Source organism: Pongo abelii, chromosome 7, assembly GCF_028885655.2.
Source record: "Pongo abelii isolate AG06213 chromosome 7, NHGRI_mPonAbe1-v2.0_pri, whole genome shotgun sequence".
NCBI classification, from domain to species: Eukaryota; Metazoa; Chordata; class Mammalia; order Primates; family Hominidae; genus Pongo; species Pongo abelii.
The window spans coordinates 113,133,942-113,151,117 of NC_071992.2; the positions used below are offsets into that span (position 1 = coordinate 113,133,942).

Here is a 17,176-nt window from a genome sequence, read left to right on the forward strand (position 1 = left end):
TAATAAACCTCTCAAAGTATGTGGTTGCCATTGCTTCCCTCTCACCTGGGTCTTAGCTGTAGCTAGCTTCAGTAATAACTTGTTGATTAATCAATCACGAAGGATTTAGAAACAGAAGGTGATGTCTGCTCTGTGTTTTGCATAATATTAAAATAAATAACCCTAGCAAACTAAGTGCTCTTTTTTGGTGAGACCTCATTCATTGATTCTTAGAGCAAACATTTATCAAATGTCTTTTCTGTACCAGGGATTGTGTTATGTGTTGGGAAAGATGTCTTTCCTGCCTTTAAGAACCTCACCAGCTAGTGCAGGGGGTGGGGGGAAAGAGCGAACCAACGTGCAAGCAAACAATTGCAAGCAGAAGGTCAAGTCTGTTCTGATGGAGGTATGCACAGCATCCCACGGCAGCACAGCGGGGAAGCCAATCAGCTCTACCTGAGTGAGAAGACAATTCTCAGGGATACCATCTTAGACAAAGCTGCTCTGCGTCTCATGGAGATACTCAAGGGAGAAGAAGGTGGGAAGGCTTTCTGGAGTGTATTAGTCCGTTTTCAGGCTGCTAATAAAGACATACCTGAGACTGGATAGTTTATAAAGAAAAAGAGGTTTAATGAATTCACAGTTCCATGTGGCTAGGGAGGCCTCACAATCATGGCAGAAGGCAAGAGGCATGTCTTACATGGCAGCAGTCAAGAGAGAATGAGAGCCAACTGAAAGGCGAAACCCCTTATAAAACTATCATATCTCCTGAGACTTATTCACTACCCTGAGAATAGTATGGGGGAAATCACCCCCATGATTCAATTATCTCCCACCAGGTCTTTCCCAGAACATGTGGGAATTATGGGAGCTATAATTCAAAATGAGATTTGGGTGGGGGCACAGCCAAACCATATCATGGAGCTACTCCTGGGCAGTGAGAACCAATCAGATTCCTTCCAACTTCTAGTTATTCATTTAAATCTGATTCCCATCATGTGAGTGCACACAGACCCACAGGAAGGAGAACAAACAAGGAACTGTTTGCAGAATACCAGTCCAGGCCCTCTCCAGGTAGGCAGGAGGTTTATGGGCAGCAACATCACTCCAAATTCCTCTTGAAAGAGTGAGGTTTGGCAGGGGGCACTCTGCCTAGTGCATTTTTCTTCTTCTTCTTTTTTTTTTTTGTAAATTTGTGTATTTCTGATGAAATTTAATTCTTAGGAGTCTCACTTGCTTACATTCCAAAATGCCATTTTTTGTTCAAGGTATAAGAAGCCTCTATACACCCTTTCTTTCCAAAAATGTTAGATTTTTAAATTCCCAAAGTCCAGAATGTAGTCTCCAGATTTAAGCCTGGAAAATCAGTGAAAGTTTGAGTTACAAGTGCTCTCATCTCTGACTCTCTGGGACTTCCACAGGGCTGGTGGTGACATGGTATAAGGCTGTGCAATGGACAGCGAGCTTGAGCTGGCTGTGACCATCGCATCTAGATTGGAGTTGGGGGCTGGCTTTTGTTGACCAGCTAAAGTTCCATGGAGCTTTAGAAGGGCTGGATAGATCAGAAAATATTTTGATAAGTTTCCTGGAGGAAAGACGAGAGCCAAGGAAACAAAAGAAATAGCTAAAGTGGTCCACATTAGAAACATAAGTGACCAACAAACATATTTAAAAATGCTTATCATCACTAATCAGAGAAATGCAAATCAAAACCACAATGAGATACCATCTCATACCAGTTAGAATGGCTATTACTAAAAAGTCAAAAAACAACAGATGCTGGCAAAGCTATGGAGAAGAAGGAACACTTACACACTGTTGGTGGAAATGTAAACTAGTTCAGTCACTATGGAAAGCAGTTTAGAGATTGCTCAAAAAACTTAAAACAGAGCTACCATTTGATTCAGCAATCACATTTCTGGGTATACATCCCCCCCGAAATGGATAATTCTACCAAAAGACACATGCACTCCTATGTCTATCACCTAGCTATTCACAATAGCAAAGACATGGAATCAACTTAGGTGCCCATCAGTGGTGGATTAGATAAAGAAAATGTAGTACATATATACCATGAAATACTATGCAGCCATAAAAAAGGATGAAATCATGTCCTTTCAGCAACATGGATGGAGGCCATAATCCTAAACTGGAGGCCATAATCCTAAGCTAATTAATGCAGGAGCAGAAAACAAAATACTGCACGTTCTCACTTATAAGTGGGAGCTAAACATTGAGCACACATGGGCACAAACGTGGGAACAATAGACACTGCAGACTATTAGAGATGGGAGAGAGGGAGGGGGGTATGGGTTGAAAAACTACTTATTGAGTACTATGCTCCCTACCTGGGTGCATTATACCTATATAACAAACCTGCACATGTACCCCCTGTATCTAAAATAAAAGCCAACATTAAAAAAAAAGAAAGAAAGAAATGGGCAGAAACCTGGGGGTGGGAGAGTGAAATAAAAAGACAGGAGGGAAGATGGGAACAGAAGAGGTGAGGACCAAGCAACATGAAGGGGCCCAAGGAACTTTTGGAAGCAGAATTGGATGACACTGTGTTTGAGACAGTTTCTGATGCTATGGTATAATTCCTTTCATCTTTCCAAGCCTTCAGTAAGGTCACCTACACACAAAAAATGCCTGTGGGAGAGGTTTGTTTGGGGAAAGTTAGCAACTGAGTTACCTGGTGAATGTGGTGCAAGGTCAAACATAGACTGAAATAAACAGACCTATCGAATCCCTCAGCCTCCTCCTCTGTCCATGTGGCATTTATCTCTTTGCTGCTTGGGCACCGTATTTGGGTGAAACAATGCATAAATTGATTAATTTAGTGGAAGAAGGAGCTCAAAACCCAAGGTGAACGACCACAAGCATGTAATTTACCCCAAAATTCCTGCAACTCTGGAGGAAGTAATTGGAAGTTCCAAAACCTGTAGTTCAAGGGTGCAATAGTTTGAATGTTTTTGTCCCCTCCAAAACTCATGTTGAAACTTAATCCCCAGCGGAACAGTGTTGGGAGGTTGGGCCTTTTGGGAGATGTTTAGGCCATGAAAGCTCTGTCTTTGTGAATGGATTAATCCCACCATAAAAAGGGTTTCCACAATATATCCACATCACTTAATGGGACTAGCTTACCCCCCCACCATACCAAACAAAGACTGCCAGCACTACAACCAACACCTCCATTCGTCAAGCACCAACTGTGTTGTGTACCTGGCACCATTCCAGGAAATATGCAGGTATCCACTACTTTGAGGTAGTTATTCTTACATGAGCACAGGGGTGCTTAGAGAGCAAACATAACCATATATAGAGATCACTCAACAATTCTCATAAACTTACCTTTTGTGTAGTCTGTTCTTTTGATAGCAAAACCTGTTTATTAGTTCTGCCGTCTGTAGCCCGAAGTACGGAAAGAACATAGGTTTTGGAGCCTACCTCTGACACTTGCTGTGTTAATTTGGGCAAATTCCTCAACCTCTCTGAGCCTCAGTTTCCATCACGGATCTAACCCTTTCTTCCTTGCAAGATTAATATGATATATGTAAGGAACCTAACACAGCTGCTGCCATGTAATCAGCACTCAATAAATCATAGCTACCATTTTAAAACGACAGTGGCTGGGGGGTCTTGAGGGAGTTGAGAAAGTGGATTGGCTCTCTTCCACTCTTCCACCAGGTGAGGAACAGTGTTTGTCTCTCCTGAAGGATGCAGAATTCAAGGTACCATGTTGGAAATGGAGACCAGGTCCTTAGCAGATACTAACCCTACTGGTCCCTTGATTTTGGACTTCTCAGCTTCCAGAACTGTGAGAACTGAATTTCTTTTCTTTACAAATTACCCATTTTCAGGAATTCTGTTATAGCAGCAGAAAATGGACTTAGAGAGTTTGAACAATCTCCTTTTACCCCTTAAGGGGCAAAGAGACCCCAGCTAAATCTAAGTCTAGAATTTTATTTTCTCATTTGATCATGTAATAAATAGAAATAATTGTCCTATCTTCCAAAGGAAAAGGCCCAGAGGGTCTTTTATTTCCCCAAGTCTCATACCTGATAAGTAACAAATCCAGAATTTGAATTCAAGTCTTCAGCTGCAATTTCTAAAAATGTTTTGTTTAGAAATTTTTATAGACTTACAGCAAGTTGCAAAAACAGTGCAGAGAGGTCCAGTGAACCCTTTACCCAGCTTCCCCAATTTTGGGGAATTCTTCTGCAATTTAATATTCTTCCCTTCACCCACTGAATTTAGGGATGAAGAGCTGAGCTGCAAAGACGAGTTTTGTGCTACAGCAGCCTTTTTAGGTTTACGGATCATCAGGCCCTGGGTCTCTAGCTGAGAATCAGAAAGTAAACAAAGAGTTCAGCCTAAAGAAGTTCCAAGTCCCAGAGCAGTGGATCTCAACCCTAGCTGCACATAATCATCATCTGGAGAGCTGTTTAAAATACAGGTTCTAATATAATCAATTAGTTCTGGGAATTAGGCTTCCACGTTTTCTGAAGCTCCTTAGGAGTTTCTAACAGGCAGATAGGGTTGAGCTGTGCCATTGGTACTAACAGGCTCCAAAGTGAGCCCACCCTCTCATCAGAGCATGGTGTTAAGCGACAATCCTTCCTAAGATCCCATCGCTGACACCAAGATACCTATAAGAGGATCCTGTGAGTGGAGAGGCTCCTGGGGTAACCTGGCAGGGAAATTTGTCTATTGTGTTTACTGAAAGGCATTGTAGTACTGCCACTCAGAGCTGTGCTTCCCTTTCTGAAACAGTCAAGAAGTTCCAGGCACATCAAAGGAGATTATCATTCCTCTGGCACCGGCTTTGTTTTTCGCTGCCTCTAAAAGAAACAGGTCCACTTATCTCCAGAATGCTTTCCCAGAAAGCTCAGTCCCTGCTGGGTGAGGTCACCGGTCCACAATTTGCGTCCATCACACCTTGTAGGAAGTGAGGAGAAATTGGCTTGCTTTGTTTTCCAGCACTGGGGAAACAGATTTCTTCTTAAGCTTCACGCAATAAATTGTATTAAATCCTTTCAGCAGGGTTTCCATGGCTATGTGAAAGGAAAATCATACAGTAATTGCTTTAAATAATACAGCAAGGCAAGCTGGAGAGTACATCTTAATTTTTGTCATCTGTGCTGTGTTCCTGTTTGTATGGAAATATTCCCGAGGCAGAGGAAAGGTTTCTGCATTCACTGGGAGTTGCTTGGTGAATGTAATACAAGGTCAAATACAAACCAAAATAAACAGACTTACTGAATCCCTCAGCTTCCTCCTGTCCATGTGAGCCCCAGGGCTTGTTTGCTTACTTTAAGTGGGAATTAGGATGGCATTTATCTCTTTGCTGCTTGGGCACTAAAACTGAGCCTTCGACTGCATAAGCCTGATTCCTGCTTCTTCCTCAGTCCTCCATAAGGAGACAGAGTTAGATGTCTTCTCTAGACAAAGGCGATGCCTGAGAGGAACCTTGAGTATAATTTGTCCCCCAGCTGCCTGGTACCTGGGGAATTCTGCAGGGTTAGGTCTTTCCACCAGTGTTAGTAGTCATTCACAACCAAACATCATGTGTAACAGTCAAGGTCCTGTAATCCCAGCACTTTGGGAGGCTAAGGCGGGCAGATCACCTGAGGTCGGGAGTTCGAGACCAGCCTGACCAACCTGGAGAAACCCCATCTCTAGTAAAAATACAAAATTAGCCAGGTGTGGTGGCGCATGCCTGTAATCCCAGCTACTCGGAAGGCTGAGGCAGGAGAATTGCTTGAATCCGGGAGGCGGAGGTTACAGTGAGCTGAGATCGTGCCATTGCACTCCAGCCTGGGCCACAAGAGTAAAACTCCGTCTCAAAAAAACAAAAATGAAAAAGAGTCAGGGTCTTCATAATGGACTGTCCAAGATTCTGAGCCCCAACAACCAGGCTGTTGCAAACTGCCTACCCTCTCTGAGATTTCATTTCTTCATCAGTAAAATGAGGACGGTGAAACCTATACACCCAGAGATTCTGGCTCTCAAATCAGGTAAAGGATATAAAGTGCTTATCCTAGTATCTGACAAAGCATCAGGGCTCAATAAATAGTAATAGTGTTTTGTTACCATTATCATTTTTAGTATTTGGTTGTAGAAGAGACTGCCTCTCTCATAATAAGGTGAACCAGAGGGTTGTTTCCTGCCTGGGTGGTGTCCAGATTAAATTCAACAACTACTACTGAGCCCCTTCCAGATGTCATAGAGCTGGCTAGTGCTGGGAAATTGGCAAAGGTCTGCTTCCTGCCCTGAAGGAGCTCTCAGTCTAGAACTAGGACCCTCACCAACTGATGTTGATGAACATTACACTCAGATTGTACTTGTCCATGGCTGGCCCATGTTGTGCGATTACTCCGGGGAGAAAGCAGTTCCTAACTTAGTCCTAAACAATCAGTTGGGTAAGGAAATAGAGAGCTCTCTATACTGTCACTGACAGAAAATGTCATGTTGGGTCCCAATCCTCTGTAGGCAATTCAGCTTCTAAATCGGGATACAAGTAAATTCCCTCAGCCAAGCCCCAAAGAGAGTCAGGGCAGACTGCACCCCAGGGCCTAGTCCTTTGACCACAATGATGCTGATGAGAACCTCATGTGGCCGGGAATGGGGAGGTGGAGGAAAGAGAAGATAGGAGTCGAGGAGGCAGAGCCTCACCAAGCAAGTATGAGATCACTTGGCAGACAAACCAACATTGGAAGGAAAAGGACATTGGCTCTAGTCACAGTCTGCCATTTTGAACTCTGGAAGTTTATTTTAGCTTTTTTTTTTTTTTTTTAACGTTTTACAGCATGGACAATAAAAAGTAAGAGAACGCATTAAGAAGATTCGCCCACACAGAAGTCATCTATGGAGCCAAAACCAAGACATAGTTGAGATGCTTTGCTTTAATCTGTGCCTGTGAGAGACACTTGCTCTCTATAGGCCCCATGGGAGTTGGGGAACAGACTCAACAGATTCCAGGGCTGCCTCAGAGTGCGCCAGTCTATGGCCCCTAGAGGCCAGTGTGGCCCTGTCCTTCGGTGCCTCTGGTTGGTGGCTTCTGCCTATAGCTCACTAGGTCAATCCCAAGCCTGTCCCCTTTTCCAGACGCAGCTCATGCCTCACTCGCTTCCCTGTTTAGAACTTTATCCCAAGGTGGAGTAGGTTGATGCCAGAGTTGGAGCCCCTTCTCTGCACTCCCATGTCGCCCTCTACTGTGGTACTTACCCCCTAGCCATACTTCCTGTTTACCTGTCTGTCTCCCCTGCTGGTTCATGAGCCCCTCATGATCACAGGGGAGGAACCGTCTCTTATGTGTCGTGAGTCCCCAGAGCATAGCACAGGGCCTGGTGCATAGAGGCATGCAATAAATGGTTGTTGAATGAATGAATGCCATATAAATAAATGAATGGGTGACAAAGCTCACTGAGCACATCAGTATGGTGATGTGCTGAACATCAAGACATTCCTTTAAACCTCTCGGCTGGGGTCCAGACTCTTTAAGTTTGCCCTCATCCCATGTGGAATTCCAGCACCCACTCACCCATCCACATGCACATACAGTGGACAGCAGCAGCATCCTAGGCCTCCAGGGGACTTCAGAGCCCCTGATCCTTCTCTCTAGGCTAGTGCCTCTGGTCTCACTGTAACAAGGACTGGGTCTGCTCAACTGCTCACTATGACCTTAGTGAGCTAGGCCTGCTCGGTGCATGTGGAGGTGGTAAGTGCCATCTATGGAACCATAACAGCCCCATTTTAAAAGGCCAAGTGTTTCTATTTCTTTTGAGCCCAGGATTTTTTCAGAACATTTCCCCCATGAATCAAAATCCCCTATAGTCCATTATAGAAAAATGGACAGCAAATACAAAGATGCTAATGACCTAACCTTACTCTCAGGTCCTTAGTAAAAAGACCAGATTCTTAAATTAATTCTTCCCACATGGCCACAAGCATCTCACCTACCTTTCAACAAAAGCAGATGACTCACACTGATTTACTAACCATATTAACTACCTACTGACCCACTTTCTCTCTGTCACTATATTGTCACTTTTCATACATTCTCTCTTTTAATTCCCATAACAAACCCATTAGGTGGGTTCTGTTTTGATTCCCATTTTATAGATGAGGAAAATGAAGCTCAGATATTTTAGGTGACTTGCCCACAATCACATAGTTGATAAATGATGAACTTGAGATTTGAAACTATGACTGTTGACCTCTAAGATTTAACCTTATCTGGTTATCTCCTGTTACATAACAAACCATCATCAAAATTTAATGGCTTAAAACAATTTACCATGATCTCTCATGGTTCTGTGGATTGACTAGGTGAGGTGGGAAGTTTTCACCTATAGTCTCTCACGCAGATGCAGTCAGATGGCAGCTGGGGCTGCAGTCATCTGAAAGCTGAACTGGGCTGGTTGTCCAAGATAACAACTCATCTGGCCACCAGTCAATGTTTGCTGAGGACTGGGAGTTCTTCTGGGGCTACTGATTGAGCATCTATATGTAGTCTGTGTGGTTTGGGCTTCTCACAGAATTTAGAATCCACAGAATAGTGGGATTCTAAAAAGGAGTATTCGAAGAGAAAACTTTTCAAGAGATCCAGGCAGGAACTGCTAGGCTTCTAATGCCCTAATCTCACAAGTCCCAAACTTCAATCCTGTGTACTCTGTTGATCAAGCAATTCCCCAGGGCCAGCTTGGATTCAAGAGGAGGGAGATAAGACAATAACTCTTAATAGAAAGAGGGCCAAAGAATTTGCAGTCATCTTTGTCACAGTCTGCTCTCTGATTGCATATTATTTACATTCCTCCCACATGGTAAATACACGTGTCTCCTCCTAAGACCCAAAAGTCTCATCCCATTATGGCATCCACTCAAGCTTGAGGTCCAGGATTTTATCATCTAAGTCAGATCTTGATGCAGATGAGCCTTCTTGGGGTGCAGTTCCCTGAGTATAGCTCTGTCAATCTGAAGACCTGTTAGATGAAGAGACAAGTTATCTGTCCCACACACATAAATACAGTGGTGATACAGAGATAGGATAACTTCACTAAAGCTTTCATTCAAAAGGGAAAGAAATGGGAGGCACATCATAGTCACTGATCTGTAGCAATTCTAAACTGCTGCCAGGTGCATGTTGCCAGATCCTTGATTAGTGAGTTCCCCGTTGTGCCTCCCTGGGAATGATTGTAGCTCTTGGCTCCCCACTCCTACTGGGATTTTGATTCTGCTCTCTGAATCATTCTTCCTTTTCCATAAGAAATGGCCATGTTTGCAGCTTAGTAGCCTTCTTGTCCTACTTCCTACCCATATAAGGCTCTCTACAGTTTGAACGGTCTCTTTCCTATTTAGTTCAGGCTGATGGTGCTTTCTCATGTACAATTCTCTTAAATTTTTTGTAAGTTTCCTAAAGACTCTTTCAGGTTCACTCCATTAGTCAAAATACATACCTACAAATCTCTTTAAGGTATGCCACTTTCTGCCTTGGGCTGACAGTTAGGTGCTATGGAACAATGCCCTTCAGAATCCTTCAAAGTCTGTGAAGTAGACTTTCACCTCTCCGTGTGGCCTGGGCTTCTTACAGTATGTCACCTTAAAGGTTTCTAAAATCTTAGCAAGCGTCTTAGAGCCATATCTCTGAGATGATCATTACCTTATATCATGTCTTACTTTGAGAACTTTTTTTCCAACTGAAGAGGTTTGGAAAGGAAAACAGCTTTATTTCTAAACCCAGCAAGTCTGGCTTCTTATATTCCATCTAAGTTTTGCTTGAAACTGAACAGTTCATTATGGAAGAGGGGAGTTCACTTCCCTATATTCATACTTTACCATAATTGCCTAAGAGAAACCATTAGGCATGTTTAGCATTCTGCCTGGAAGTCTCCTTAGCCAAATCTGCCATTTCCTAGATATATTTTCTGTTTTTCACATTACCAAAAGCAATAGTATACCAAATTATCCATCATTACAAAACAAAGGATGCCTTTTTCCAGCTTCCAATAACAATGTCCTCATTTTCCCCCTAGTTCTCATTAATAGTTTCCTCAGGGACCTCACAGCTTCTTCCTGCTGCTTGGTCCCCCAAGCCAATGTCCCGCATTTTAAGTTTTCATTATGGCAGCACTCCAGGTACCAAATTCTGTTCTAAGTATCCACAGTTCCATAGAATGCCACCCAAAACATAATTGTTTAAAACTGCAATTTATTATTTATCATGGTTTTATGAGTTGACTTCGTTCAGCTGGGTGATTCTTATCTAGGCTTTCTCTTACAGTTGCAGTCAGATGTTAGCTGGGACTGCTCTCAGCTGAAGGCTTGATTGGGATCCATGTCTACATGGCACACTCAGATAGCTGGCAGCTGATACTGGCTGTGGGAGGGAAGCTCAGTTGGAGCACCTACTTATGGCCTCTCCATGTGGCCTGGGCTTCTTACAGTATGCCACCTGGTTCCAAGACGGACCACTCTGAGAGTGAACGTTCCAGAAGACCCAGGCAGAAACTACAACACTTCCTCTGACCTAACCACAGAAGTTCCAGAATATCATTTTCACTGTATTTTATTAGTCAAGCAAGTCACTATGGCCAGCTTAGATTCAAAAAGGGAGGAATTAAGGAAAGGAGAAGACATAGAGACTTGCCTCTCATTAAGAATCCATCTCTTAATGAAAAGCAAGTCTGTGTCCTCTCCTTTCATACTATTCTATACAAATTATGGGTCAGCTCTGCATATCTGGTAACTCATTCCTTTAAATATTGATGCTGATCCTGCTCCCAAGGCCATCTTGTCTCTTACCTTAAAAAAATACACATATCCTACAAATATATAGACTCAATTTGACATTCTTCTGAGCTTTATATTTGTAAAATATGTTAACTTTTAGTAACTTTAGGACATATGAAAGCTAAAATTGACAATGGCTCTGTCAAACAGCCATCCACAGAGAACCTAGATCAAGAATATTGCCTCTCAATCCCCAGAGCTCTCTCACTCCACTTGAGGGGGCCCCACGGGGCCAGGTACTGAGGGGACTCCCCTCTCTGTATCCCACCCATCTCTAGCTTCCCCCTGTGCCCTGGGGGGGCCCTAAACTGCGCACTGGCTCATTCTCACAAATATGGGGGAGTGGAAAGGGAGGGGGTCATAGCTGTTTTGTTTAACTGGAACTAGAACAGGGATCATGTCCTATTTTAGGACAGAAAGGGGGAAGGATATCAGGATCTCACTTATGCACTGGCCACCACCACTGTCACTCATCACTTTGAGTTTATGTCCCTCAAGAGTTTGTATAAATTCAGGTCACTGCTGCAGCTACACAGCCATCCAGTGTCATAGAAAAGCAATTCATGGATGACTGATCTCTCCATTCAGAAGGAAGCAGTCTTCACGTACAATGATGAGAAACTGTTATTTTATAATCTTTTCATTAAAAGCTTGGCTGAAAACCAAAACAAAAAAAAAGAAATATTGCCTCTCTTTAGGCAATTTATTCATGAGCAATTAGCTGCCTGAAACAAAGAAGAAAACACCCGGATCAAACATGCTTATAACCTTCAATTAATTACCACTGCTAAGTGGCAGACCAAAGTGTAAGTCTATGTCCAATTACGCACCTTACGGGCCATTGCTTTTGTTGGTGTAATAAGACTTCAGCCCCCTTTTGCTATCTTCATCCTTCAGAATGGCTATCTGATGTGGGTGAAAGTGAGTGGTCATTCTCCACTTGTGCTTCCTCTACCTCTGTCAACAAGCATGACAGGGGGAGGAGGCTGTTAGGGAAGAGGGGAGGAGGAATGGAATGCAGTAAGGGCCTCTGAGGTTTTATAACTGTGACAAAGAATATACGCTCTCCTGCTCAAATGACCATTTGGCAGTATCTCTCACCTTGCTGAGAGCCAGTATAGCTTGGAGAGAATGGGCACAAGCTCTGGAGTCAGGGAGCTCGTATCTGGTTCCTGGCCCTTCCATTTAATGTGCAACAATGGACAAGTTATTAACCCTTTTCGTGCCTTATTTCCTCAGTTCTCAATACTCGTCCTGCTTCTCCTGTTAGTCGCATGTAATTACCTGATCACTCCCTCCTTTTGAAAACACCCAGAGTGACTGAAGGGTCAGGGAGAGCTGACTTAACACTGGGCAATCAGGTGAGCACATCTGAGGAGGTGGCATTTAACCTGAGCCTTGAATGACAAGAAGAACCCAGCAGGCTTGTAACAGTCATGGCAGGTGTATTAGTTTCCTGCAGCTGCTATAACAAATTACCACAAATTGGGCAGCTTAAAACAACAGAAATGTATTTTCTCGTAGATCTGGAAGCCAGAAATCTGAAATCAAGGTGACAAGGCTGCCCTCCCTCCAAAGGCTCCAGGGGAGAATCTGTTCCTTGCCTCTTCTGGTGGCTCAGAAATTCTTTGACTGTGACCACATCTCTCCAGTCTCTACCTCTGTGGTCACATTGCCTCCTCCTCTTCGCTGTGTGTCTTCTTCTCTGTGTGTCTGTCCTACAAGGATGCTTGTGATTGCATTTAGAGCTATCTGAATAATGCAGGATAAGTGCCTCTTGTCAAGATTCTTATTTTAATCACATATTTTTGCTATGTAGGGTAATAGTCACAGGTTCCAGGGATTTGTAGGTGGACATATATTTTGGGGGCCACCATTCAACCTGCTGCAGTGTGGTCAAAAAATAAAAAGAAAATCAGACTGGATGGGGCCTTTTCAGTCTAGTAAGGGGTTTAGTATTACTAGCAATGAGAAGCCATTAGAGATCTCAGGCAGAGTTTACACTGAGATGTGTGTGTGTGTGTTTGTGTTTGTGTGTGTGGTTTTTTTTTTTTAGAGGCAGTATCTTGCTCTGTAACCCAGGCTGGAGTGCAGTGGTGCAATCCTAGCTCACTGTAACCTTGAACCCCTGGGTTCAAGCAATCCTCCTGTACCTGGAACTACAAGCACACACCACTGATAGCTAATTTTTACATTTTTAATAGAGTTGGGGTCTTGATATGTTGTCCAGGCTGGTCTCAAACTGCTGACCTCAAGTGATCCTCCTGCCTTGGTGTCTCAAAGTCCTGGGATTACAGGCGTGAACCACTGTGCCCAGCCTATACTGAGATATGTCTTATGATGATCACTGATCACTCTTGCTGCTTTGTGAAGAATGGATTTGGAGGGAGAGTAGAAGTAGAAAGACCAGTTCAGAGGCCATTGCCAATCTGAAAACTTGAGTAGGGGGCAGATCTGATATTATCCATGTAGATTACAGGCAAATAATCCTTCATCAAAGCCTGTAACACAATACTGCTCATAAGAACAATTTTTTTGATAAGGCAACTTCTCATTCTAAATCCTACAAAATAGGACTATGTCCTGGCCCCACTTTATTTTACCTTTAACCCAAATAATTTACTTCTGCTATTAACTAAAATGAACTCATGCTCTGTTTTCCACAGCATTTGGGGACTTCCTCCATTATACCGATGACATGGTTTTAGAGTCAGGAACTCAGAGCAGCCTTGAGAAGAAACTAAAACATTTGGTAACAACAATCAGAAAGAACAATCTCAGGTCAGCCATACAAAAGTGAAAATATTGGCAGTGGGGAGCAAGTGGGTAAGTAATAGACTGAATACTTCCTGTCTTAGGCTGATCAGGTGCCATAACAAAGTACTGTAGATTGGGTGACTTATCAACAACATAAATGTATTTTTTACAGTTTTAGAGGCTGGAGGTCTGAGATAGATCAGGGTGTCAACACGGTTGGGCTCTGATGAGGGCCCTCTTCTGGGTTGCAGATGGCTGTCTTCTTTTTGTATTCTCACATGGAGGAAAGACAGCAAGCTACTTCCCTGGACTCTTCTTATAAGGGCATTAATCTCATTCCTGAGGGCTCCATCCTCAAGACTTAATTACCTCCCAAAGGTTCCACCTCCTAATATAATCGTATTGGGATTAGGGGTTTCAATATATGAATTTTGGGGGAACACAAATAGTCAGTCCATTGCACCCCGGCCATGCCCCGCAGGCCTTTCTTTCATGACATGAAGGTTTCCTTACAACCAACTCAGTTGATGGGTCCATTAGCTTATGGATTTGTTCAGAAATAGACTTTCTGCAGAGATGAGACTAAGCATTTTTGTGATTAAAAAGAAGCAGTGCTTTTATTAATGTTGCTTTTCAGGCCACAGTTGTCTCTTTCATGCATAGAGCAGAGATCTCTGAGGTCTTAACCAAATACATGTGTCTCGTGTGATTAAACTAGCCATTGAAATAGAACATTGGTTCTATTTCAAAAACAGATGTTGGCTCTACCAGCAGTTATCCCTGCAGCCACCCTCTGGTTTTGCCTTGCCTCACAGGGAAAGGGAAGAGAGGACCAACATTTATTGCCACCCACTTTGAGAGTTCTCATTTTGTGGCAGAGACTTCTGATTGTCCTTCAGCGTTCACCTTTCCTCCCCGTGCCCCTTCACCCTTGATTAGTAATAGGATCCTTGATTGTTAACTAGTTAGTGTTGCCACATAAAATACAGGACATCCAGTTAAATTTGAATCCCAAATGAACAATGAAAAAAAGAGTATGTTTCAAATATTGCATGAGACATACTTATGCTCAAAAAATTATTCATTGTTTATCTTAAAATTCTGATTTAACTGGGTGTCCCATACTTAACTGGGTTGTACTGAACAAAGATGATGTTTCTCACCTTTCTCTGAGGCTAAGTGAGACCTTGTGACAAAATTCTGGCCAAAGGGATGTAAATAAAAGTGTTCTTAAAAGAAAATAACGTGCCCTCTCCCTTTCTTCTTCCTGCCTGTGTGCTGGGATGTGAAGGTAATCCGGGAACTCCAGCAGCCATTTTGGACCACGAAGTGATCTTGGGAATGGAAGCCATTCGTGATACAACAACAAGCTAGAAGGAGTCTGGTCCCTGGTCTAGAAGATGAGTGAAAAATAAACTTCTACCTTATTGAAGTCACTGTTATTTTGTTTTTTTCTGCTACTTGCAGCTGAAGCTAATAGAACCTACTACACTATGTCTTCTAATTCTCAGTTAACCTTGAAAGGCACATTATTCACATTTTGGCAAATAGAATCCTGAGGCTGAGAGAAGTAACTTGGCCAAGGTGGTCATATAGTAATCGTTGAGCCAGATTTTGAAACCCAGTCTATGCGAATGGTATCCTGGGCTCTTATTTTTCTACAATACATCCCTTCTCTGGGTAATAATTTTTACCAAATTCCTAAGGTTTTGTAGTATAATATTAAATTTGCTTCTGCATGTCTGCTATCTAAAGCATTTAGCTTTCTCCCTCACCAAAAATACAGAACGAGACATTTCTGCTGTCAATGTTATAGGATCTAAAACTCCATCCCTAGATCTGATATTTGAGAGATCTGCACCAAACAACACATTATTTATTTACTTGTTTCCTTTGGGGTTGCTAAAGAAATGTTTCTAGTCTGTATTACAATAGTTCCCTGCAAAAATGTCTTAAGTGAGTTATGATTCAATATGAAGTGCTCGCTTTTATAGAGAAGCAGTATTAAAAGGTCTATTTGTCTATATCTTTTGAAACTTACTGGGTTGTTTGTTGTTCCTTGTAAAATAGAATTTTCATGCAATAAATTTCACACTGAATTTAATGCCAGAAAAAAATGTTTTCAATATCTATTCAGGCATAATTCTATGTCTGTTTGTTTGTTTTTATTTTTGTCAAATATCAAGAGAATAGGAGAGCTTAACAGTTACTTTTTTGCTTTGGTTTCTAGGAATCTTGAAGTTAAATCTCGTGTTTATTTGTGGTCATTCAATCATTCCAGATACTAAAATATTTATTTCTGATTTTTTCTTTTTTTAAATCCATTTTTTCTTTTTCTCCAACAGTTTTTTTCTTTTTCTTGTCTCTATGTTTCCATTTTAGGATACATTTTTATTATTATTGACTACCTCAAATCTGCCTTCATTTATTTCACAAATGCTTATTCATTGCCTCCTTTGCATACCAAACTTGCCTGAAAGAAGGTAAGCTGCAAGCTATAAATTCCTAACTGAGCCTTTGCTTGTAACTCATGAATACTATTTTCTTTTGAAATGGCCCTACAAATCTCTACCAAATAACTTATTCCAGAATTAGATGAAGATCAACAGTAAACCCAGTATTTTCCAAAATTTACATTCTTTCCTTTGTTTTAAAAACCAAAATATTAGCCCCACCATTCCAGCCTTCTGACAGAAAGCATATAGCAGTCACAAATTTCAGGTAACATTAATAGGACCAAACCTAGAGAAAACTGTGGAGGGAGTAGCGTTTTGACAGCAGCATTTCTGCTGCCATCTCTTTTGCAATTGGGGCTTTGCTCTGGGTTCCCAAACACTGAGTAATTCTGGGCCCTCTTTTCACCCACTTCTAGCTACCAACCCTCTTCTCAAAGGACACCACAGACATCATTATAGCTTTGTGTGGATGTCACTCTTTTCTCCCCCAGGGGGAATGGCATCTTCGCCCTTATAGCAAATTAGGAAATGAAGGGCTTCATCCCCATTAGAGGAAATGTATACGCTGTTGAATAGGTTTTAAGAAGCGGGAGGGGCCAGGCGCAGTGGCTCACACCTGTAATCCCAGCACTTTGGGAGGCTGAGATGGGCAGATCACAAGGTCAAGAGATCGAGACCATCCTGGCCAACATGGCGAAACCCCATCTCTACTAAAAATACAAAAAATTACCCTGGCATGGTGGCAGGTGCCTGTAGTCTCAGCTACTCGGGAGGCTGAGGTAGGAGAATTGCTTGAACCCAGGAGGCGGAGGTTGCAGTGAGCTGAGATCGCACCATTGCACTCCAGCCTGGGCTACAGAGTGAGACTTCATCTCAAACAAAAAACAAAAAAAAGAATGGGGAGGGAGGGTGAAAAGCAAGACCTGAGGGCCTTGGAGACAGTAAGAAGCTGGGGCCTTCCTGGTGTCTCTGAAGTGGCCGTGCAGTCAGCATCCATATGCCTGCTTGTCCTGCCCAGCAAAGCACCTGGCAGGTGCATGTCTCCATGGTGATGCAGCCCGTTCTGTCAAATATTACTGAGCTTTCAAAGGGTGGAAAAAACAGCCAAGCAGAAAATCTGAGCCTTTCTGCTAGACCAGGGAGGCTGAATTGGAATTTTGATTTTCTTGCTGCCCCCCTACCCCGACTGTTAG

At 42.6% G+C, this 17,176-nt stretch overlaps 1 protein-coding gene across 1 annotated transcript in view; it reads left to right on the forward strand.

Annotated features, from left to right (window-relative positions):
• Positions 1 to 14,964, forward strand: part of CPQ (carboxypeptidase Q) — a 585,190-nt gene extending 570,226 nt beyond the window's left edge. The window contains exons 8-9 of the mRNA XM_054560984.2: positions 13,437 to 13,596; positions 14,819 to 14,964. Coding sequence (XP_054416959.2) covers positions 13,437 to 13,570 — 134 coding nt within the window. The 3' untranslated portion in view covers positions 13,571 to 13,596; positions 14,819 to 14,964. The remainder of the gene's footprint in view (positions 1 to 13,436; positions 13,597 to 14,818) is intronic.
• The last annotated feature ends 2,212 nt before the right edge of the window (positions 14,965 to 17,176 follow it).